General features: G+C 35.4%; 1 protein-coding gene across 3 annotated transcripts in view; it reads left to right on the top strand.

The window, feature by feature from the left end:
• The first annotated feature begins 962 nt into the window (after positions 1 to 962).
• NF1 (neurofibromin 1) overlaps positions 963 to 26,128 on the top strand; it is a 210,654-nt gene continuing 185,488 nt past the window's right edge. For 2 of the 3 annotated variants that reach the window (XM_015599200.2, XM_006924984.3), the window contains exon 1: positions 967 to 1,369. In XM_015599200.2, the coding sequence (XP_015454686.1) occupies positions 1,310 to 1,369 (60 nt within the window). In that variant the 5' untranslated portion in view covers positions 967 to 1,309. Of the gene's footprint in view, positions 1,370 to 26,128 lie in introns of all 3 variants that reach the window. The other variant, XM_025041713.1, reaches the window with a different exon arrangement.

The following is a 26,128-nucleotide window of genomic DNA, read 5'->3' as shown; positions in this document are numbered from 1 at the left end:
TTGGGATATAATCCGCTTCACGGAAAACCATTGTGACCAATTCTAGATGAAATCATTTCAATTCTGGTATTAGAGGTATAGAGAACACCTTTGTTTCAGGAGAGCTACAGTCTGTTTCTATTGTCTTTGGAGTCAAACCACCTGGGTTTGCATCCTGACTCTGCCACCTACCATCTCTGACTTCTGACAAATCATGGAACCTCTTGTGACCTATTCTCATCAGTTAGGTGAGAGTGATATCCTATTGGAAGATTTAAATGAGATGAACGTGATGAATTAATGCATGCAAAGCCCTTAAAGGCTTTTTGAGGGGGGGGTGAAACTTGAATCTATTATCAACTGTGTAAAAGTTTTATTGTGTTCAGCCGAGGAAGTCTGCACTGAGATTCCACAGTCCGACTACTTTGACTGCCATTAGATCTAGCACTGGGATTTAAGAGACCGTTAAAAAACAAAAAAACAAAAAAAACTAAATCGCTCTTGGCCTTACTTTTTTTGTTTATCGGCAGTCTATAGTAGCTACGAAGGACCTAGAAACCTGAGGTTGTGTGCCTTATTTTTTGTGAAAGTTTAACGCGGAGAGGGGCTCAGCACAACCTCCCCAAATCCTCGCAGAAATCTGCGCGCTGCAAGAAATGTTAGCCCCAGGGCGCCCTAACTTCCAACACCCGGAGCAATCCAAACCCGGAGGCCGGCGGGGGTAGGAGGAACCTGGTGTGGCATTTGGGATGAGAACGGATGCTCCTGGGTCACCTCCGGCTTTCGCTGGCTGAACCCAGAGACTGAGTCTAGGTGAGCCCGGCGGCGATAAGGGACGCGCGCCTCCGGGCCCGGAGGAGTTAGGTGACGTCACCTCCAGGAGGACTCGCTTTCTCATTAATGAAAAGGGGCCGGCGCGGGCGCATGCGCATCAGGCCCCCTTCCCTCTCGCTTCCCCCTCCCCTTTCCCAGCCGCGCTCTCAATCTCTAGCTCGCTGGCTCTCCCTCTCCCCGGGCCGTGGAAAGGATCCCACTTCCGGTGGGGTGTCATGGCGGCGTCTCGGACTGTGATGGCTGTGGGGAGACGGCGCTAGTGGGGAGAGCGACCAAGAGGCCCCCTCCCCTCCCCGGGTCCCCCTTCCCTTGTCCCACACTCCCACCACTGTTTCCTTACTTGATCATCCCCACCCCCGTGGGAACGTTCGGAGCCTTTACTCCTCAGACCCTCTCCTCGCCTGTTCCCTCACCTCAGCCCCCGCTCCCCGCCCTCTTCCCGGCCCTGGGCGCCGGCCGACCCGTCCCTCCGCCGCCCCCCGGCCGCGGGGAGGACATGGCTGCGCACAGGCCGGTGGAATGGGTCCAGGCCGTGGTCAGCCGCTTCGACGAGCAGGTAACGGGCCCGTGGCGGGCGAGAGGTGGGAGCGGAGTGGGGGTGGGGACGGAGTGGGTGAGGGGAAAAAGGAGCAGCCGCCTCCCCCGCGGCTGCCTCAGGCTCTGGAGGAAAGGAAGGGGGTATTAGTGGGGGTGGCCTAGGGGGAGGTGCGGGGAAGGAGGGGACCGCTGGTAGCTCCAGCTCCCCTTCCCTCCCAAGTCAGGGACTGGGGCCTTTTCTCTGACTACCCCTCTGACTCTCCATCCTCTTTATCCCAGCTCACCCTCTTGCTATTAGGGATGGGTGACCTGGGGGCGCTTTCTGGGGCTCTCCATCTGGATTTAATCATTATTCCCCTTACTTTTTTTTTCTAAACGGAGATGGGTAACTCTAGGGGTTTCTCTTTCCTCAGTGGAACTCCAAACTGGGGGTGAGTAACTGAAGGCACCCCAGTGTCGGTCTCGTGTACCCCCAATAGGAGCACGATAACATCCCGCCCCTCCCCCAGTTTCTTCAGCTTCCTCCCTTGGAGGGGGAAGAGTAGATGAAAGCAGGGAAAGCACAGGTTTTCTTACTTTCTGCTCCATCGTCTCAGCCTGCCCCTAGAGCTCCAGGTGCATACACACTGCATGGTTTTTTGATACCCTACACGGGCGTCCCCCCATATCCTGATGAGACAAGACTAGCTTTTACATTTCTGTTTGCAGTGGAAACCATGGTTCTTTTTCTCTCCTGCTTCTGAAATATTTTTCCTGTTTTTTCCTCCCTTGATAATTGCAGTTTCTCCCTTTATTTTTACCAGCGGTCTGAGAATGCGAATATTGCTTTCTCGAGTGAGCTTCTTGGGGAGTAAGGGGAGTAAGGGGAGAAGAGTGAAAGGAAAATGGGAAACTGCATTTGAGCCACTGACAACCGAGAGCAGAGACAGCTGGGATGTAGTCTTGGAGCGGGATAATTCTGCTAGTGTTTTGTTATTGTTTTTAACTCTCACCTCTTGGTTGACAAGAGAACTTTCATTGAGAATATTTGGCTTGGGAAAAAAAGTTTCATAGCTTGGTGAGGTGCCTTTTTATTCCCTGAGCTTCACTCAGTAAATCCTAGGGCTGATCAGAATGAACGCACACGGAGCCTTTTGTCAATGGGAATTAGTTTAACTTTGTTTTGGTGTAGGTAGTTGGGGATGGTTTAAAGGGATGCTTTTTTTGCAGCTGCAGTTCTACCATGGGCTTCCTTTGACGAGAGAACTGTTTAACACTGTGTCAATCTATTTTGTTTACTGGATGTAGTCATAAAACTGATTATGGAAGCTGAATGGACGGGGAGGAGGGCTCCACTGTTATTTGATCCATAAACATTTCCTTATAGGACTCATAGTATTTCTGACCTACCTAAAAGCTGTTTGGGAATAGGCAGAGGAATTGAGAAGAAATTTGAGAAAAGACTACATAGTTAAAATAGAATTACGAAGCTGTCAGACTTGAAGGAGTCGTTTCACCTATACTGCGTCCAGTATAGAAATATCTAAACCAACTATTTACTAATCTTTCTGAGGAAGTAAAATGTTACTGCATATGTTAGATTATATTATTGATAGAGCCTTATAGTTAAAACTTGGTAATTTTTAAAAATCTGTGTGTAATTTTTAAAAAGGCACACAGAAGAACCCCAAAGCTGAACCTTGTAGACAGCATAATCTGGATGCAGGAATTTGAGTCACACCACATTGTTCCTCAATTTTTTTAATTAAATTTTTTTTTCTAATTTTTAAACTATTTCTTTACTACTTACCTGTTGATCTCTAGGCTTATATGCCACATATGAAAAATATAGTTTTTCTAAATTTTAGAAGAAATGATTTTGATTACATGGCCAGTAATGCAAGAAAATGTTTTCTTCTTTTTGTTCCTAGTGTTAAAAGACCTTAGGCTTTGTTGTTTGCTTTGTTATGAATATTGTGGAATCAAACTCACCACCATCTGTTAAAAATTAAGGACATAAGAGTTTTAAACAGAAGCATTTTTTATATATTCCTTATGTTATAGTTAAGAGAGATACACAGGACAAATTATTCCTCATATTTTTCTCTTAGAAGGTTAAAGCTCACTGGCTTTGAGATAAAGTATATGGGTTTTTCAGTGTTTAACGTAAGGTACTTATATACATTAATTTGTTACAGAAGTAATAAATGTTTAATTCAAATTGGAGTTTACCTTGAGGTGAGAAAGTGAGAAAAACCAAGGCACAGAGAGGTTAAATGACTTTCCAAGGTCACATAGTAGTCCTTGATAACAAGAGCCTTAGTATGAAAAGTATTGAATGCTGGACAATCAGGGGTTTTTTTGTTTTGTTTTTTTTTTGCTTTATTTTTATTATTTTGATAAGTATCCCATAGTATTAAAAAAACAAAAGTATAGTTAGGAGAGAAGAGTTTACATTTTTATGGAAGGAAGGAAAAAGCCCTGCATGTAGTAAGAGAGAGATGTGTAAGAGTCTTAAACAGTTTCAACTATTTTTAAAAGTTTTAAGTTATGGATATATTGCCATGCTTTGTTTCACTGGGTCCAGGAGGAGTCAGGCTGCTGCTCAACATACAGGGAAGACACAGTATGTTGAGCCAGAGAGCATGTGCATGTCTAAAGATGGCAACTCTGTTTATGATTGAATTGATGTTTTAGTTGCACTTATGATATTTATGGTGATTAAAACAGAAATGCATCACTAGCCACTGCTGATTACATATTGTACTCTCTCATGGATATTGCTCAGCAACTTGGTGCAGTAGATTCAGTTAAAAGAAGTAGTAGTGTTTCATCTTGACATTTTGAGCTCAGATCCTTATTTCTAAGTGGGTAAAATAAATTCCTATAACCTGCTGAGATTGCACCTTAACCTAATATTGATGGGCTAAGTTTAATGATTCTTACCAATATTAAAAGTAATTACCTTCTTGATCGGAGAAATGGTGGTTGCAATGGTAGACATCCAGAAAGCTGAATGTACCAGTTGTTTCTTCTGCTTCTATTTAACTGCCTTTATGGTGCTCAACAGTAAGTTTCTAAGTTGAAATTGGCAAATTTTAGGTGTGTAGCTTTAAATTGTGGCTTATTAGCCAGATTACTTAGCAAATTAGGACCTTCACCTAGCTCTCTGTATGTCCACCAGTCTCGATAGGGCTTTGTTTCTGAAAGGGAATAAAGGAAAAGTGGGTATTTGAAAAACATTTTTTAAATAAATTAAAAGAAAGGTATCCCTAAATGATTTGTTGTAAATATGTTCATTTAAGCACTACAGTTTCCATATCTGGACAAGTAAAAACGGTGTATAAAAGCCCCCAAAACATAACATTTTAAGGAACATATTAGAGAATAAACTCTGGTTTTTGATTTGTAGTAATAATAGCATATCGGTTGTTGTAAATTGAATGTTAATCAGATGTTCTTTGGATATGTGGTGTAAAATTCACAGTATAAAATGATTGGCAAGTGTCTTTGAAATTACAGCTATATATTAATTGCCCAAACAGATTTGTAAAGCTTTGAAGTTGTTTTGGATTAAAAAAAAAATCTCCTAGCCTTGTTCTTAAAGCCTGCCATTTTTATAAGGCCTGTAAGTAGTTGAAAATGAATACTCTTTTGGCGAAGAGTATTATATGGTGAGTGAGGAAAAATGCTTATTCTTTATCCTGGAACTTATCTTTAAAAAAAAAAATTTTTTTTCTTCCAACTGGTCCTCAATTAGTTCTCTGTGCTCCCTTAATCTCTTACCTTATCTAGCATCTCATTTAGTCTTTATATGATCTCCTTCCTCTTCACCTTCAAACTTATTAAGATTTCTTTTGTCTTAAACATTTGCTTGATCCTATAGCTTTCTCTCTATGGATAATCTTTTTCTTTCTTTTGTTTTCAGATACCTGCTGCCTCTACTATTTATCCATCCAAGTCCCTTGTTAACTCCCAAAACTAGCTTCTGCCTCTGCTTTTCTCCTGGATTGCTGCTCTCTTGAAAGTGATTCCTTCTGGCAAAACAGTGGTTTTTGCTCAACTGTACTGCCACACTAGTATTCCATTACCCCAGAAACCAGTTTCCTCTAATTCCCGAGACAATACTGTCTTTGTATGCTTGCAGATCTTTACATATCTGTGTTCTCAATGATCTTTGGACAGATGTGCTTTCCCCAGTATGCTATGTTTCCTTGCCCATCACTGAACTTGGATTCTTAAATGAGGGTCTGAGTTTTCCTCTGCTTTTCCTCTGCTTCTGTTCTTTTGCAAGCCATTAGATCTCTGTGGATCCTAGATTTCCTCATCTGTCAGAAAAGAATTGACTAGAAAATTTCTAAGGTTCTCTTTCTAGTTTAAATATTTGATGATTTTACTATTTTAATAGCATCTTCCTGAGCCACGGCAGTCTATTAGGGACCTGGCCCCACTTAATTTACCAAACTTTTTCTTTATGCCTCAGCATGCACCTATGTTCCAGGCAAGTTGGCTCAGTCTCTTCTGTAAATATCACGCTTATTCCTGCATCTCAACCTTTGTTTATGCAGGCCCCTGAATGCTTTCATTCCCCCTTTGTGCTTTTCTAATTCTTGTCCATCCTTCAGTGCGCAGTTCAAGCTTCATTTTTCCCATGAAATTTTTTTAGATTAAATTCGCTGCAATCTCACTTCTTGGTGTGCTTGTCATCTGGGTTTCTGCAGAACCAACCTGTAAGGTTTCTCCCCTCAGGAGGGTTGGTTGGGCACTGCTTAGCATCGTTTTTACTTTTTTTTTGTTTTCAAATAGAGTGTAAACTTTCTGAAAAATAAGAAAACTCTGTTAGAATTCTCTTATGGTCATGTCATGCCCGGCACACTTGTGAGCATACAGAGAGCATCATTGATGGAATGTTTTTCATATGATTTCTGGTTGAAAGACTGGCTAAAAGAAGTACTTTTGGCTTTGTTATAAATGTAAATAACCAAATTTTAATTTAGTTTTTATATTGGCCTAAGTCTTATAAGTTGTGATATTATAACTAGGAATAGGTTTGTTTTTTGTTTTTTTTACAAAGAGAGCTTTGAGGAGGAACTTGTGCATATTTATATATCTTCCCATAGAGCTAACATGTTTTTTGAATCAAGCTTCAGATCTGATTAACTACCTTTGTGATCTTGGTTTCATCACTTTGTTTTAGGGTAAGTCCTATATGAGGAAAATTTTTGGCAATGGTCTACTAGGATAATGAATGTGAAACACTTTGAAAAGTTTAAAATTATTCAAACGTTAGACTTACACATTTTTTTACAGCTTACTGATTATTGTGTTTTCAGTAAATAAGGGAGATTGACTAGTCTCTGGATAGTCCCCTTGGTATGTACCTCGGCTGATACATACCTTACTTTAGCATTCACTGACACATACTTAGGATACTGAGAGCATCCTTATGTAACATAATAGATGTCTGTAATCAGTCTGTTTTCTTGCTTTATCATCTAATTTGTGGCATATGTATTATATGGCTCTTCAAGTTATGGAATTGTAATAGGAAAAAAAAGTCATAGGTATTCTGTGAATTTAGCCAGCAATATTGTTGCATTTGATTTTAAATATTCCTGCACTTATTTTTATTTGACTTTGACCAACAGGAAATTAGATTCTAAAATATTTATTTTTATTTTATGTTTTATTTTTTTACTGTGTTTAGCATGGAGAATTTTGTCCTTAAAGGAAAGATTAATGATATAATACAATGGTAGGCATGCCTTATTTTTTCATCTTTGTTCTTTAAATTACTCAGACTGCTATGAGTAATTTAAAGTTTTGCTTCAAGTCTTTCAGAATTGGTGTTATGGGGTTCTGTATAGACTCTGTACTGTTGCATTATAACAACATGCTTTTAGGGGTGAGCAATGTATTAATTAAAAACATGTATTTTTCACATGTGTTCTTTATGCCTCAGTCTATTCTTCACTGGGAGTTTCATGTATATCTGTGTGTGTGTGTATGTAAGACAAAGGATGGGAGGTATAGGAAGGCTCATTTTTTAAAATTTAAGGAGGAGAATGTTGTATAGAAGAAGGAGAAGGGGAGGTTTGTGGTCAGCTTAAACTGTTAAAAGGCTTTGAATCAATACTGAAGTAGAATATGGGCATCTTAAGCTCTTTCTTTGCGGAGGATTGACTTGTATTTATAAACGCATTGACTATTTTATCCGATATCTTTTAGAATACCTTATTTTCTTGAGGGTGGAGAGGGAAAGATGAGACAGTTTGTTTTGACCTTGAAGAATAGAAAAGTTAAGGTATTTTACATTGTAGTGACTGTGAATAAAGTTTAAGTTTTTAGTAACCTGTGCCTTTCTGTACCATACTATGTGGTAGAGTTTTCAGTAACAGTACTCAGAGGTTGTGCTGAAAAAAAAAATTTCACATTGTAGAATATAAATAATTGGAATTGATAGTACCCTCATTAAAATCTCTTCAGGTGATTGCATATTTGACCACTTTTATGTGTTATATGCTCGTGACATATAGTTATATTCTTTGGTTCTCTGAGAGTGGCTTTTGAGCCATTAACTATATCATCAAAAGAGCTTCTGTTGAGACAGGAAAGCCCCAAGCTAATATGGAATCCCATCCAATTATAATGAAGAATTGGAATTATCCTTTAAAACTTTACATATTTTTACTATAAATGGTACTAATTACTTTGCAGTAGCAATAACTTGAGGTGCAAACTTCCAGATTGCATATTTTCTTTAAACCGCAGCCTGGCAGTCTTGGTTTGGCTTAGAGTTGCCACTACAGTCTACAAGCTGTTGCTTGCCTCTGTTCATATTTTATAGCTTTGAGTGGCTTATCCTATTGAATTTCAGAAAACTTAACTTTTCTTGATGAAATCCTTCCCTTCTCCACTTCATGTCCCCCAAGCAGGGTAACATATCTAGTGCAAGAGGCATGAAGTTAATTTAGTACATAGTAGGACTTTTAGAAATTTACTTTAAAGGAGTTTTATTTAACTCTAAGTCATAGTTATATACATAGATAATGACCTTATTGGTAACTATGCCTCATTGCAATCTCAAGTGACCCTTTTCTGTTGAAGTGTTGACAGCTTTCCTTGAGTAGTCTTCATAATAGTTTGGGCATGAGAAAACTCTTACCACCTCAGATTTGGGATGGCAGCATACCACATAGTAAGATAAAGAGCTTTTGACTGTGCAACATTCATTGTGGCCTTGGGCAAGTCACTTTACCTCTCTGAACTTCAGTTTTCTATGTTTTCATCTAAAATGGGAATAATTCCTGCCCTACTCACACCATGGGCTTGTTTAGTGTCTTAGGTGTGAATCTTACATTAAAGGAAGCTATGAATAATGGTGATACATGAATAAACATGTATTACCATTATTATCATCCTTGCAGTATTTTTTCTAATCACTCTTTATAGTTTGGTGATTATTATTATTTTTACTTCTGCATGAGAAAAAAAATCAATCTATAGAGGCAAAATAACTTGTTCACAATCATATGACATGTAATTAATTGAGTTTAGAGTGTGGGTGTCTTAATCCTTACGAGCAGTAACTTTTTAATAAATAGAGCTTTTAAAAAAAGATCTAAATTTTCTGAACAGATAGCACAGATATGTAAAGTGAGGAATGTATTGATTCTTCAAAGATGAGAGGTTGTGTTTTTACCTTATTATTAGAGTATCTGGAAGTCTTTTTTGATTGGTCATATGTTAGAAATAGACATGAATTTTAAATATTTTTGATTGCATTATTTATCATTCTTTTCACCTTTCAAAGCTTCTCTGATTGTTAGAAGAGGTTGTAACATTGTTCCTCTTTAGTTTTACAACATCGCTTTATATTCATTGCAGACTTTTAGGTGAAGAGAGTTGAATTTCAAGGGTGAGAGAATAAAATTTGTGAGACTACCAGTAGGAATGTACAATTATAAATATGAGATTATGCATTTCATTCTTTTATCTGGGCATCTCACAGTCCAGTTTTGTAAAATTGGTTTTCACACTCTTAAGAATATATCAGTTAGGATTTGATTAAATTTGAGGCAGTCTTTTAAATTTTGGTAGTATTTGAGGTCCTTGTCCTGTTGGATTCCTGGGTGTTATTTCTTTTTTTCTTTTCTAGTTTTTACTTGTTATGTTAACTTTTTTGGCACCCCATCCCCAACAACAACAGCTCTCAAGTCACTCATTTTGTCCTTTGGAATATCTTTCCAATTCTCCCATGCTTACTGTGCCTTTTACTTCTGTCCCAGCTCAGGGTTGGGAAAATGTTTTGCCCATATGCTCCAGGCAGATCTTCTTCCTTTTGGGTAATAAACTGGGGGTGGGGGTGGGGGAGAGAAGCATTTGTATTTCCTGTTATGTTTCAGTTTTTGGCCTCTAATAACTGAATTTGCAGTTAGGAATGGAAGAGAGAGGAGATTTTGTTTTGGTCAAATGTTGGTAACAAAGATCAGTGAAGACCTGTGCTCTGTTTTCTGCCTTGACGTGAACTACCTTTGCAGTGTTATGTAGATCTCCTAGATTTTGAGCTGTTTCATTGTCTATAAAACAGGAGAAATATGATCTGACAGTCTAAAACTTTTATAATTCTTAAAATGGATCGATTTTTGGTTAATTTTTTAGAGCCAGTCCTCTGAAAAAAAATATTCCAGTCACTGATTAGTCACAGATCTTTAGTTAGAAGGAATCCGAGATTATTTAAATCCACTTCTGTAATAGCCCTGGCAGATGATTGTCCAACCTCTGCTTGGACATTTATTTTTAAAAAATACAGTGGTAATTCATGTTTATTATAAAAATACAGAAATGAGCAAAATCATGAAAAGTATATAAAACTCATTTATAATACCATGACTCAGAGAGAACCACGGTTAAATTTTGATGTATGTAATTAAGTGTGCTGATTTGAAATCAGACCACTTGGGTTTGAATTCTTGGGCTGAGGCTCTGCCACTGCTCACTAGACCTTGGCCAAGATACTTTTTCAAGCTTCGGTTTCTTTACTTATAAAATAGAGTCAATAATAGTACCTACTTGTGAGATTTAAATTAGAAGATATATGTAAAGCATGTGGCACAGTTTGGGGCACACAGAAGGAGCTTAATAAAGGTTAATTACTGTTATTACTCTTAGGTTGTTGGCAATTGAATGAGATACATTGTTTTATAATCTGCTCTTTTAACATAACAATATAATGTGAACATTGCCCATACGAGTACATTTTTTTTTACATTATTTAAAACTTAAGGAATTATATGTAATTTTTATTTTTCTTGATATTTTAAAAATAAATTTTGAATTTTGTATACTGAATATGTATTTTTATAATCAGAAAAACAATCAGTAACAGTGTAAATACATGTTACTTTATAAAATGTGATTAGAATATATTGATATAAGAAATTGTAATCTCAATTTCTAGCGGTGTAAGGTTAACATAAGAGTGGGATCTGAATGAAATGAATATAAGATGATTAAAGTGCAAGAGCTTGTTACAGTACCTTTAACTGTCTGTGTGAGAGAGGACCATGACCTGCCCACTAGAGTAGTCTCCTTGACAGGTCTGTTGATTTTAGTTTTCAAGTGTTCAGAGTTGGTTGTATAGTTGTATCACACAAAATTTAATCAGTCCCGTTAAAGACATTAGGTTAAATCCTTTTTTCTTGTCTGTTATAAATAATACTATGATGTGCAATTTTATTTTGCCTTCAGGGTAACCAGAAATACTACATCTCAAGGTAACCCATTCCTTTAGTAGAATTGTAATTGTTAGAAACTCTTCCTTTAAATTGAGCCTCATCCATCTTAATAGGTCAGCAAATATTTAAGTGTCTGTTTGTAGTAGATGAGAAGTATTGTGGTAATTGTTGGTTCTTGTTCTTAAGGAACCTAAAATCTAGTAAGGGAGAACGACAATAAGAAAATTATGGTAAGTACAGATATATAGAATACAGTGGGAATATGTAAGAGGAGCACTTAATTTAGACCAGGCATTCAGGGAGAGCTTGTCAAAGAAAGTGAAGCCTGAACTGAGTTGTGAATTTTGTAGGGTCTTATATGTCATACTAAAATGTTTAAACTCTCTTTGAAGGCTTTGGGCAAGTATAATTTTATTTAATTGCTTGTCCTTTAGTGGAAGAGGTTGAGGAATATGATAAAGGAAAATGATGGTATGAGGTATCATAGGAGGTAGAAGAAGAAAAAGATCTAAATTCAGGTGGTGGAATTAGAGACTGAGATGGTAGAGAAGGAAAGAATGGATTTAATTTATAATCGCTGTTGGGGTAAAAGAGAGAACGGGCAGTTTTAGGACACTTAGTAATATTGGGCAGTATTAAGGTCACAGCTGCATTTGGAGACCGTATCTTTGTTATTCATGATCATAGTCACTAGCATTGAGACCAAGAAAAGTTGAGGACCAGATGTTGGATAGATGCTTCACCTTGACAATGAAGTCACCTAGATTAAGGTCACCAGATTTAGCAAACAGAAATACAGGATGCCCAGTTAAACATGAATCTCAGATAAGCAATGAATAAATATTTAGTATAAGTATTTCCCAAATATTGCATGCGATATACTAAAAAATTACTCATGTTTATTTGAAATTCAGATTTAATCAGAGTCCTGTATTTTATCAGGCAACACTAACCTAGATGATACCCAGATGATGGTGGATGTGAGGAAGAGGAGAAACTGAGCCAGCAGCCAAATTGTTTTGATGATGGGGGGAAATATCTAGAAAATTCGTAGGTGACTGTGATAGGTTTGTTGGTGAGTAGCACATGAGTCATGAGCTTTAAGGAAGAGTGGGAAGAGTAGAAAAGTAGAATTTGGCCTCCTCGAGTTATCTATTCATTGTTCCTAATTCTGTCCTCTACAATTCTTCAGAATAAGTTTGTCCCTTTAAAAATATTTGAAAACAAATCTTAAGTACTCCCTAGATTTCTTTGTTTTAGTTTTTCAGAAAAAATATACATCCGGCCATTATAAGACATTTTCAAGACATCTCACCATTCTGGTTGTTTTCCTCTTGGTGCAGTGGTGGTCCATTCATTCTCAGGCATACCATTTTTCATCCTTTCAATATTTTTGTATATGAGGGTGTTATATACAAAAGTCTATATATAAGACTTTTAAAAATGGCTTAAAAAATGCCGACCTTCAGGTACACTCTATTTTTGGTGTTTATCTGATTACTAGTATAGTAGACCTATCAAAGAATGTTCATTGGTATGTCTGTACATGTCTGTTATTTTTTTAAAGTTTTATTATAAAAAATTTCAAACATGTACAAAAGTAGAGAGTTGATTGTTAATAAATTCTCATTTGCTCATTACTGTGTTTTGACAATTGGGCAACATTTTTTCATTCCCAGTGTGGCATCTTTCTGTTTTTCATGACTTCTCAAAATTCACTGACAATGTTTCTGTCACATTTTAAAATTTTCACCTATACGCTTGGATTAATTCATGTAGACTTGAATTCAGATAAAGCAGGTAGGTGGGGTCTTTATGCTTTACCTACCTAAGTCCTGATGGCCCTCAACGATGATTTTTCAGATTTGAAGATCATTTTGTTTTCTGCTAGAACAATTAAAAGTAAAATTGAATTGAATCATTCTGCTTTTAATCTCCTGTTGGTATTATACCATGTACTCTAGTGGTTCTTGTCCTTTCTCCTCTTGTTAATATAATTTTAAAAGTCTTTTAATATTTACTTTAACATTTTATCTTTTATGTCTTTAGTTATTCTGAACTTTTAAATATATTTTTTACTCTCTTCTATCAATTTGTCAATTTTATGAGCGTATGTTCGTTCTTAAACATCCTTATAACTACTGAGCTCTGGGGGAGGGGAGAGGAGGAACAGCTGGTACAGAACAGTTAGTTTCTTTAGAATTGCAAGCTTTACCAGATAATTTAAGACTTGTTAAAAGTACAGATTTCTTGGCCCCACTGACTATCTAGGAGTTCTAGAGGTATGGACAATGGGTTATAGTTTAAAAAAAATGCCCCGAGTCATTTTGATGTAAAGCTGCATTTGTGAATCACTGCTATATGATATGCAGGGAGACTTTAGTTTCTGGGTAATATTTAATAGGTCACAGTACAGTCATCTACACCACTGTAACAAGTAGAAAAAAACTGGATGAACTTTTAAAGTCATATTTAAAAAAATATTGGAGGGCTGTAGAATTAATGAGGACTGGATGAATTCAAATTCCAAAGATAGAAGAACCTTTTGTTAGGTGAGAAGTAAATTGCTCATGTTTGCTGATTCTGGACACAGACTGAAGAAGAAAGATGAACTCGAGGTGAATTGAGTCTTACCAAAACTGCAGTATGGTGCTGACACAGTTCAATTCCTGAATGGATTGAAATGATCAGCCTCTCTCGTTCCTTTTGCCTAAGAGAATAAATGGAGAACTCTCACTGGGAAGACATATTCTGGCGTTTCTGAAGTTCTTTCCTTTATAATATCCAGCATACAATGAATAATTTCTCAAAATTTGAAAAGGTGGAAAACTGTGACCCATAACTAAGAAGAAAAATGGTAGAAGTAGACTCATAGGTAATTGAAATTAGCAGACAAGGACTTTTATATACTAAAGGAAATACGAGAAATGAGGGACAAAATGGATGAAAAGTTGGAGAATCTCTATACAGAATTGGAATCTATAGGAAGGAATTAAATGGATATTCTAGGAACCAAAAACAACATCAGTTACTTAAGGTCTTTCACTTATGTTAACTAGAAAACTTTGATGCAGGACTCTAGGATCTCATTCCACCTCTACTCTACTCTTCAGTGTTCTAAAGAAATGGGAAAACAGGTCAATCAAATATATACTATTTAAGTTCCGTGAGAGCAGGGACTGTATCTGTCTTGTTCACTGTTTTACTCCCAGGACTTAATACCGTGCCTGGCACATTAAAAACAAATAACCCACAACAACAAAAACCCACAGTATCTGAAATTAATTATTCATTGAATTCATTGAATGGATTTAATAGCAGATTATACACAACAAAAGACAAGATTAAAGAATTTGTAGACAAGTCAATAGAAAATATCCAGTTTGAAACACAAGAAGAAAAAAATTGAGAAAGTGTTATAGTACCTAAGAGATATGTGGAACTCTAGTAAAAAGTCAAATAATACATAATTGGAGACTCAAAGGTAGAGAAGAGAGATTAGCGTGGAAGCAAATATATGAAGCAATAATGTTAAGACATTTTCCAAAATTGATAAAAGACATTAACCTATAGATTAAAGTAGCTTAGCAAATCCCAAGCGGGATAAATACAAAGAAAAGTGCACTTATTTTAATTGAACTGTTGAAAACTAGAAACAGAAAAACCCTTAAAAGCAACCAGGAGGAAAAAAAAGATGCATTACTTTCAAAGCAACCATAATATAACTGATGGCTGACTTATGAACACAACTGTGGAAACTGGGAAATAATGGAAAGACATTTTTAAAGTGTTAAAAACAAACAAACATGCCAAGTTAGTGAATATCCTTTATAAATAAAGCAATTTTCAGACAAAAGCTTGAGAGAATCACCAGCAGACCTGTTCTATCAGATTTACCAAAGGAAGTTCCTTAGGAAGAAGGGAAGTATCTCAAATGGAAGGATAAAACTGTAAGAAATAATGAAGACCACCCAATTGGATATGAGTAAATATACACCCCATATGAATAATTATACAAAGGATGTATGAAACCCCACTTTGACTGAATTCCTCCCTTTGTGAGCCCCAAAGGTTCCTCCATATGGTGGAAAGCCTCATTGCTGGATGACAGAAAAAGGGATCTGGCTCTTTAAGAGCCAAGATAATGGCAGCTGGGTTGAGGGGCTACAAAAACAGCCGATGGTTTGTCCTGTTCTCAAAACCTTGGGTAGTTGACACAAAAATAACCCTCAAGTTTCCAGGAGGTGGGGAAGTGAATGCCAGACCCCCAGGTAGCTGAGCCACCAGTGAGGGTTGGTGGCTGGAGGTGTCCAGTCTTAGGACAGACCCAAAGTGGTTAGTGGGGAAGGTGGGAGAGGGTCTCAGACATCACTTTAGAACCTGATTTTTCTCTTGTGTTTTCTTCTAGAAATTTTATTTGAGGTTTTATAACCTCGGTCTGTTGTTTTGCCAGTCTGCACAGTCTTGATTATTGTAACTTTATGGTAAAATCCGAAATCAGGTATTGTAAGTTCTCCAACTTTATTCTTTCTCAAGATTGTTTTAGCTAGTGTAGGTCCTTTGTATATCCATGTACAGTTTAGGATCAGTTGGTCATTTTCTGTAAAAAAACCTATTTTGATAGGGATTGTGTTAAATCTATAGGTCAGTTTTGAAAGGATTGCCTCTTTAACAGGTATTTTTTTTCTTTCAATTTCTGATATTGCTAATACAGAAGTGCATTGATTGTTATTTATTGATCTTGTTTTAGTGAGGCTATACTGTTTTTGTTTTTTGTTTTTAAGGACAATTTTGATTTTATCTCACAAAAGTCAGCTAAATATGACACTCTAGTTCTCTGTTTGACCTCTAGAAACTAGAATGCATGTAAGGGATTCTGTTACTAGACTGTAAAGGATAGTTCAGCTAGGGTGATCCTGACAGGAACAAGAAGCAGATGGGAAGGATCAAGCCCTTTGTCTCTCCTCCAGTCTTACAGTACCTCCTCAGTGTTTCCTTGGCAGAGCCTTAACAAGGAGCCAGCTGGCAAAGGATAAATGTAGTTTGCACAGTAGCCCCACCATCAGAAAACATAGTACAGAAGGGTAGGTGTGAAGATAAGACAGCAGCTTAGCAGTTGGCACAGTCTACCCCTTTGGCTACTCAGCAGCCATATATGCCTTTATACAGATATTTGATCTTGTGTACAGAAGACAAATACTGTGCTTTTGCCTGAGAAGATGGAAGTCTTCTCTGTAAAAATGAAGATGTCCTTAGTCTCTTCCCAAAATGAGAAGCAAAGTCCCAATATTTTTTGTATCTGTCTCTGGATGACAGTCACACTATCCATTTCTAGGTTACGTTAATTATGCCTCAAATTCACAGCCCCATCTGAATATCTTGCTACCTAAAAACTAAGTTGCAAAGTTAACCTTTACTATTAAAATTTATTAACATACTGAGGAGAAGAGAGAAGAAATTCGTTTGTACACTCACGTAAAATCATGTATAGTAAGGAAAGATGAAAATATATATACACACACACACATAGTATAACTGCTGTGTACCTCACTTCTGTTAACTAATTGAGAGACTGTATAGTTCGTTGTTATAACTACTTTCTTCTACTGCCCATTCCATGTTTCCTTTGCCATCATTCAAGACCTCAGCTGGTGGAATAACCCAAACCTTTGTTAGTGAAAATATGAGTCCTCAGTCATCCTGCTTTCGGTGTATTTTCCATTAACTTTTTCTATTACACCTATGTAAGAGATAGTTCAGAGAATCCTCAGGGTTCCAGACAAAGTCCTCCTTGTACCCCATATGTAGCAGTATCTCCTAGATAACCCTGATGAATTACATCAACTAGTAGAGTAACCCCCTTCTTTGCCTGTTGATTTAGTACAGTGGTTCTCAACTGAAGGCAGGTTTGCTTTCCAGGGGACATCTGGCAATGTCTAGAGGTATTTTTAGTTCACATGACGTTGGGGGGTGATGCTGCTAGCATCTAGTGGGTGGAGGTCAGGGGCGTTGCCAAGCATCCCACAATGCTCAGGACAGCCCCTAACAGCAAAGAATTATCCAGTAGTGCTGAATTATCCAGAGGCTGAGAAATCTTGATTTAATAGCACAGAGCCCATGTGATCATGAAACAGTTTTCAGCTTCCAATTCAGTGGACCCCGATGAAATCATTATTTCCTTGGGAACCAAGGCCTCAAAACCAGCAGATATCAGAAGGTACCAGAAGCAGAAATTCTAATGGGTTTTTTAGGGATAATAGAGAAACCACTTCTACTTACACCTCTTGATTCTCAGACACATGTATTCTGGCTATGAAGAAAACAACAATGTATATTGGTTGTTGATTCAAAGCATGTACTTGAGGATTTGGTTTCTAGCTAGCACAGTAACTGAGTCTGCAGCAGGCCATTCTTTTATTCTTTTAGACCAGCTTCTTCCAGGTGATAGGGTATGTGGTAAAACAGTGAATTTCAAGGTTCATGAGCCCATTCCTGTACTACTTTTGCTGAGAAATGAGTTCCTTGTTTTATTCTGTTTGAAGAGGGACTGTTGGCTCAAATATCTAATTTTGCCTTCTTTATGTTCTTAAATTGTTATCCTCTAATGGACTGAAGAGGATTTCTACCTCTAATTACATTTGCATATTGATTTTCAGATAAATTGAGGATTATTATGTAAAGTATATATTTTATAATAACTGATTTTTTTTTCTGATTGACTATAATGTAATCATTTTGACATGGGGAGGAAAAGGTTAAAAGTAGACTAGTGTGGTATCTCAGTATGAAGTCTATAGGACTTAAGCCTGGAAGCTAAATTTCTATTGGCTTTTCCTCTTCATGATGATTCTGAGTTCGTTTAGATCTGTATCTTTTTTTTATGAATGAGATTTTCTTTCATTCAACCTGATACTAACAAATGACCATTAGTATATGAGTAAATAGCTCAGGCTTATGGCTTGAACTGAGTTAAATTGTAAACTAGCACAATGGCAAATGCTTGAACTGCATTATATGAAAAGCCACTTCCTTTCCTGTGATGAGTTTAGGATTGTTTTAAATGTCATGGTACAACTAGCACATAGAATTTTTGCCATTCAAAAACTGTTTGCTCAACCTCAGGAAGGAGATAAAGCCTGGATTGGAATCTTCACTGACTGTGCTGACTTGATTTCTGTAGTTTTTAATTTATTAAAATTTATAATTTGTGAATCGTGCTAGAGTGTTTTGTTAATATGTTCTTAAAATTTGAATCCCAGAGGTAAACATCATAAACCTTTAGCTGTGCCTATTTGGACTCTATATTTGAATATCTATTTTTGTTTTTAACATTAACAGCCTTATTTATTCGCATAACCAGAAAAAGAGATGATTCAGATATTTGATTGATGGCTTTTTAAAGAATTGTGTTAGGAAAATATTTTTACAGTTGAATATCATTTAAATATTAGCTAAAACAATGACCTGGAGGCAGATTGTTTTGGTAGATAAACACTACCTTGAAGTTCTGGGGCTGCAAATGCCACTTATGTACTTTTAAATTTTTGAATAATTTAAAACTTACAGAAAAGTTGCAACAGTAGTATAAAAAGCTCCTTACACTCTCTACTCAGATTTACTAGTTTATATTTTGTTCCATTTGTTTTATGTTTTATTTTTCTGTGTGTGTGTGTGTATGTGCATGACAGTAAGTTGTAGGCATCATGTTCCTTTACTCCTAAATACTTCAAGATGTTTTAAAATAAGGAAGGACCTCTCAATTACAATACAGTTATTGAAGTCAGGGCATTTAATATTGATATTCTTTTTAACACATGATCCGTATTCAAAGTTTGTCAATAACAATTGCCCAGATCATATACTTTTAAAATATATATTTTTTACCAGCTTCTGTGTTTTATTTTAATAGTGATTTTTGAAGTGGTACTTTTTGTGTATGTGTTTCTCCTTTGGATTTTATATTTAGGAATCAATCAATATTCAACATTGTAAAGGCTACATAAATTGCATACCATATTCGTCATGCTTAGGCACATGTAACCTAAGTCTGAGTTAGTGCGCTGGACTCCAACACTTAAGCACTTTGGGCAGTCTTTTTGGAACTTAATTTTACTTAAAAAAAAAAAAAGACTTTTAAATTTAAACAATCATGGCTATATTATGTAATAGAATGCAAAATTTGCATCTCTTTTTAAGATAAGACATGAGACTTCAAAGAAGTCATTTATCTGACAACAGTTGAGAGAATCAGGCCAAATTTGCTTCAAGTAGCGGAGAGTATCTTTAACATGAGGCTGGTGAAGCCTAGGCATTTGGCTGTCTTTTTTTTTTTTTTTTTTTAATTTAATGTTTGAAGTTCTTGAATCAACAGTTTTAGGGAAAATCATCACAATTTTAAAATAAAATAAAACATAGTAATTATGTTCATATTAGTGAGAAGAATGATACTACATGGCAGTATTTCATCGAAATATCTCTGTCCAGCTCAGTAATGGATGCCTTGAGTTTAGTGTAGTTTAACTTTCGTAGCTAGGTGTTTTTTTCCCCTTACTTTTTATTTCTATTAAATTGGAAAATCACAACTTGTGATTATTGGTTGTCAGGTGTAGCAACAAATGTTTGGCTCACTTAATAGCTATGGATATTTATATTAAAAGTGAACTGAAAAATTGTGGAGATTTTTCACTGACAGCCACTTTTAATACTTTGTCACAAGTTAAATTGACACACATTTTAAAGCAAGAGCTGAAAGAGTATAGCAACTTGAGAGATAGTGGCAGCTAGCTTCCTGTTTCTTTTGTTGTGTTGTGCTTATGCCTGTTCCAGAAAGGTTTTTCTTTTTCAGATTTGTTTCTCTCTGCGTGTGTATGTATGTGTTTGTGTATGTATGTTAGAGAAGGAGGAAGAATATTTTCATATTTTTATTTTTGGGGATACATATATTTTTTTAATTATAAATCTTTCTAAATAGCAAAAGATTGCAGTTATAATCGAAGCTCTCTTTGCACTCCTCCCTGATCCCTTTCTCCTCTCAAATTTACTGTTATTCTGAAGTTGATTTGTATTCTTTTTCTTTTTAATTTTTTTTGCTTTGTATTTTTTCTGCCCTGTTTTATACTTTTATTATGTATGTAAGCATCCATAAAATAATTGCAGCTTATCATTTTTACATAAAAAGCATGCTGTAAATATTCTCTACACCTGCTTTTTAAACCTGTTACATTTTTAGATTTGATACCTGTTTATACAAGCACATTTGGTTGATTCAGTTTAACTGCATGTATAATATTCCATTATATAAATGTCAGTTTATTTCTGCTATAGAGGAACAGTAAGTTTGTTTCAAGGTTTTTTTTTTCCCCATTTTTTACAGAGAGTGCTTTAGGAAGCATATGTTTGCATGTATTCTACAGTAGTTTTTACTGTGACTTAAAATGTATTGTAAAACTTATAAGAATATGAAATACGTTTGTACAGTTTATAGTTTAAAAAATAGTACTGTGAACACTTGTCAATCCAAATTCAAATTAAGGAGTAGAATGTTACCAATACCTTGGAAACCCCTGTATGGTCTTAATCACATTCCTTTTCTTATCGTTCCCCCACTACTATCCTGAGTTGTATTAAAATATTTCTTTTGCTTTTCTTTATAGTGTCTCTCCCTAAAAAATGTATTGTTTCATTTGCCTGTTTTTGATTTTTATATAATGAGATAATACTGCATTTTTTCTGATTTATTTTGTAAGAATCATTTTTTCCCCCCAGTGTTATCTGTGGTGTGGTATTCATTTTTAGTTCATTGAATATGTCATAATGTATACACGCTGTCAGTGGTGAACATTTGCATTGTTTCTAGTGTTTTGCTATTACTAACAATGCTGCTTATGAGCATTCTTATAGGTGTCTCTTGTGATGTGCAGGAATTTAGAGTGTATATCCGGGGGAGGAATAAAGACATGGGCTTTTTCAGCTTTATTAGGTAATGTGAAATGGTTTTAAAGAGATCAAGTCAGTTGACACTTCCCACCAGCAATGTGTAAGTGTTACCATTGCTCTGTGTCCTTGCCAGTATTTGGTGTTGTCTATCTTTTAAACTTTTATCTACCTGGTGGGTAAGAAATGATGTATCATTGTAATTCGAATCTGTATTTCCTCAACTACCAGTAAGGTTCAACTTCTTTTTAGATATTCATAAATTGTTTGTTTCTTATTCTTTGAAATATCTATATCTGTATATATTCTTGCTCATTTATCTGTTTGAGTTGTTTGACTTTTTCTGATTCATAGTAATTTTTATATGGTTTATGTTTAATTGTTGATATTTGCATGTGTTACAAATACAATTTATGATTGGATTTTTTGATCCTCTTCACGTGTCTTTTAGTAAATGAAGTTCTTAATTTTAATGTTGCTGAGTCTATCAGTCTTTTATGATTTGTGTATTTTTTATTTTTATTTTTGGCGTGTGTCATTTCCTTCCTTGACATCATTGAGATATTCCCCTATTATTTTCTAAAAGTTATTTTTAATTTTCACTTTCATATTGAAATCTCTAATGCACATGGACTTTTGTTTGAGGACCCACTTTTATTTTTTTCCATTTGATAAGTAACATTATTCCAGCCTATTTACTGAATATCTAATCTATTACTTCCTCTGTGATCTGCAATGCTTGCTCAGTTGAAAACTAAGTTTCCTTATATGCATGGCTTAGTTTCTAGGCTCCACATTCTGGTATCTGTACTGGTCATAGTAATCCACTTGATTATGGATCCTAATTACTGTGGCTTTTAATATCAATCTTTTTCTTCAAAAAGAGTCATGGCAGTGCTTTTTTATATTGGTTTTAGAATCAGCTTTTTGATTTCCATTAAAAATGGTGGTGGGATTTTGAGTGGTTTTGCACTGAGTCTTTGGATCAAGTTGGGGAGAACTGATTGACATGATATTGAGGCTTCCTATTTAAGAATATAATAGAGCTTTCTATTTTAGCTCTTAAAAATTCATTTCAATTACATTTTATAATTTTCTCATTTTATAAATAACTTGTACATCAAATGTCAGAATTTTTGCCTAGAGTTTTATGCTGCTCTTTGTACACAGTGTTTTTTAAAATGGCATTTTCTGATTGTTTTGTATAGAAATGTAACTTGTGTACTTTGTTTTTGTATTCAGCATCTTGTCACTTTTATTGATTTAGTTCTAGATTCTTTTAGATTTTCTGTATAGACCTATTATCTGTAAATAGTTGCAGTTTTATTCATTTTCAATTTTTTATAACTTTTTCTCTCAACCCACTGAGGTTTTTCAGTGTCAAATAGGAGTATTTCAACACTGGGCATCTATGTTGGGTAGCTATGTTTTGTTTTTGATCTTAAGAGGAAAGGTTTTATTATTTCACTATTAAATACAGTGTTTGTATTGTTTAAAATAAATGTTTTTATTAAATTAAGGAAGCTCCCTGCTAGATTGCTAATTTTAAAAATTCTTAAATGGATGTTGAGTGTTAGCAAATGCTTATTCAGCCTCCACTGATGTGATTGTATAATTTTTCTTTCTTTAGTCTGTTTATACTGTTGATCATTATTTTCTAATTGCTAATAATTAAATTACCTTTGCATTCCTGGGACTGTTCTTGGTTGAAATGTATAATTAAAAAAAATGATTACCGAATTAAATTTTCTGATATTTTAGGATGTTTGCATCTATGTTTATGAGTAAGATTGATTTGTAATTTTTTGTTCTTATATAGCCCTTGTCTTGGTTTTTATATTAAAGTTATTCTTTCTACCTATATAAAACCAATTGAAGAACTTACCTTTTTTGGGTTCTCTCTGTGTGTATACAGTATTGGAATCCTATGTTGATTCAAAGTTTGTCAAAACTAGCCAATAAAACTACCTGGGCTTAAGTACTTTCGTTGAGGAAAAATTGTAGACCACTGAATTCGTTTCTTAAATTTTCGTCACACTATTCTTAGTCTTTTTTCTTAAATCAATTTTGGTAAATTGTATTTTCTAAGATCGTCCATTTCAACTCAAAAAAGTTATTCATAATATCTTTTTATGATCTGTTTAATCACTTTGGGAACTGAAGTTATGTTCTTTTTTCACTCTCTAGTGTTTATTTAAAAATTTTTTTGTGTATTTCATTTGTATTTTCAAAGACAGTTCTTACCTTTATTAATTTTATTGTCTGTTTTCTGTTTTAATTTGTTCTTATTTTCCTTCCTTGGGTTTATTCTATTGTCTTTTTTCTTGACTTTTTAATTTTATTTTTAATTATATATACATGATATAAAATTTACCATCTTAACCATTTTTAAGTATATAATTTTAAGTAGTTAGGTACATTAATTTCGTTATACAACAGACCTCTGAAACTTTTTCATTTTATAAAACTGAAACTCTGTAACTGTTGAACAATTACATACTCTTCATTCCTGCCTTCCTCAGTCTGGCAACCAGCATTCTACTTTCTGTATGTCTGAATTTGACCATCTAGGTATTCATTTAAGTGGAACCATACAACAATTATCTTTTTATGACTGGCTTATTTCAGTTAGCATAATATCCTCAAAGTTCATGTCCTAACGTGTTTCAGAATTCTCTTTTTAAGGCTGAATGACATCACATCGTATGTGTATACCACATTTTCTTTATCTGTTCATCTTTTGATGGACGCCTAAGTTGCTTCTACCTTTTGGCTACTGTCAGTAATGCTACTGTAAATCTGGGTGTGCAGATATCTCTTTGAGACCCTGCTTTCAATTCTTTTGGGAATATATCCATAACTGGAATTGCTGGATTGTATGGTAATTCTATTTTTAAGTGTTTGAGGAACCACTATAATACTTTCCATAGCAGCTGCGCCATTTTACATTACCATGAATAGTATACAAGAGTTCTATTTTCTCTACATCCTTGCCAACACATTATTATTATTGTAGTGGCTATCCCAATGGTCATGAGGTGGTTTTCTGACTTTTTAAGTTGAATTTAAGCTCATTAATTTTGAATGTTTCCTTTTGAATATAAGTATTCAAAGCTATAAATTCACTAAATACTGCTTTAGTTGTAGCTTACTAGTTTGATACTTGTCTTTTCTTTTTTCTTTTCTTTTTTTTTTTTTTGATTCTAGATATTTTCTATTTTTCATTATGATTTCTCCTTTCACTCAGAGTGTTTCTTGACTTTCAGAAGTTTTCTTAGTTTTCTTTTGGTAATTAATTTCTATCTTAATTGTGCTGTGCCCAGTGAATATGGTGTGTATGATACTAGTACTTTCAAATTTGAAGTTTTATGAACTTGAGCAGTGTAATTGTTATGTATTAAATTTCCCCAGATGTAGCAGTTTTGGATAACAAACATCTCATAACATTTCTGAGTGTTGGAAATTCAGTAGCAGCTTAGCTGAGTATTTTTGGATCAGGATCTTTCATGAGGTCACAGTCAAGCTCTTGACTGGGGATGCAGTCATCTGAAAGCTTGAATGGGGCTTGAGGGTTCACTTCTAAACTGATTATTTACACAGCTGTTGTCAGGAGGCCTTAGTTCTTTGCGCTTTGCAAAAGGCCTCTCTTTTCCTTTCCACATGGGCTTCTCCATAAGGCTGCTTGTGACATGGCAGCTGCCATCCCCCAGAGTTAGTGACCTGAGAGAAGCAGAAGCCACAATCTTTTATGACCCTTGGAAGTGACATACCTTCACTTCTGCCATATTATATTGGTCATGCAGAACAACCCTGATATACAAGGCTGGAGAGGTTACACAAGGGCTTGGTTAATAAAATTTAGGGATCATTGGAGACCACCTTGGAGTCTGATTGCCACAAACATACAGTCCCATTTTTATAAAGACTCCATGTATTCTTAAAAATAATATGTAGTCCCTAATTCTTGGGTATGAGTTTTACTAATGTCATTTTGATCAATTTTGTTAAGGAGTTCAACTCCTTTAAATTCTGATTGATTTTTTAAATTAAACTTATTGGGATGACATTGGTTAATAAAATTATATAGGTTTTGAGTGTACAGTTTAACAAGATGTCATATATATATTGCGTTATGTGTTCACCAAAGTTAAATTTCCTTCTGTCACCTTATATTTGACTTCCTTTACCCTTATCTACCTCCCTCCCTCCCCTCTTTTGGTTATACTAAACTGTTGTCTGTGTCCATGAGTCTCTGTCTTGTTTGTTTGTTGCTTTCAGTTTTATATTCCACTCATGACTGATTTTTTTTTTGTCTGCTAGATCTTATTACAGAGATCTATCTTAAAAAATATCACTCTTTTGGTAGATTAACTTTTCCTCGAAGATGAGTCAGTTTTGGGGTACGTGTGTTTTATTAGGCACAGAGAGGTTTAAAATGGCATCTTCCAGGTGATTTGAATCTTGTGCCATTATGTAGTGATCCTTTTTATATCTAGTGCTTTTTGGCCTGAGTTTGTCCCACTTTTCTTTTGTTTCATATTTGCTTGGTATATCTTTTCCAATTCTTTGGCCATCAATCTTTCTATGTCCTTAGGTTAGTCTGTCTATAATAAACAGCACATGTAACCAGTCTGAATTTTTTATCTTCTAAGTGGAGTGTTTAGCTCATTATCTTCATTGTGATTACTGATATATTTGGATTTATTTATGCCATTTTATTATGCACCTTTTATTTGCCTAATAAACGGTGCATAATATTTGTTCATGAATCTCAGACTTTCATTCTGGGTTCATTTTTCTTCTGCTTGAAGCATATTCTTTGGAATTTCCTTTAATAAGGGTTTGTCGTGTAATTGTTGTTTTCTTTGAAAGTGTCTTTACTTCCCCCTTATTCTTGAATGATAGTTTTGCTAGACATATAGAATTCTAAACTGTTTTTTTCTCAGTATGTTAAAGATATTTAACTATCTTTTTGAGCGCTTTCATTGCTATTGAGAATTTAGTTGTCAGTAATTATCATTACTATATAGGTGATATTTTCTCTCTGGCTGTTTTTTAGTTCTTCTCTTTGTCTCTTTGTTATTTGTTGGTCTGCAGTTTCATGAAATGTTTGTAGGTGTGTGGATTTC

The sequence above is a fragment of the Pteropus alecto genome, unplaced genomic scaffold (assembly GCF_000325575.1).
Source record: "Pteropus alecto unplaced genomic scaffold, ASM32557v1 scaffold98, whole genome shotgun sequence".
NCBI classification, from domain to species: domain Eukaryota; kingdom Metazoa; phylum Chordata; class Mammalia; order Chiroptera; family Pteropodidae; genus Pteropus; species Pteropus alecto.
This window is presented reverse-complemented; position numbering and strand designations above follow the sequence as displayed.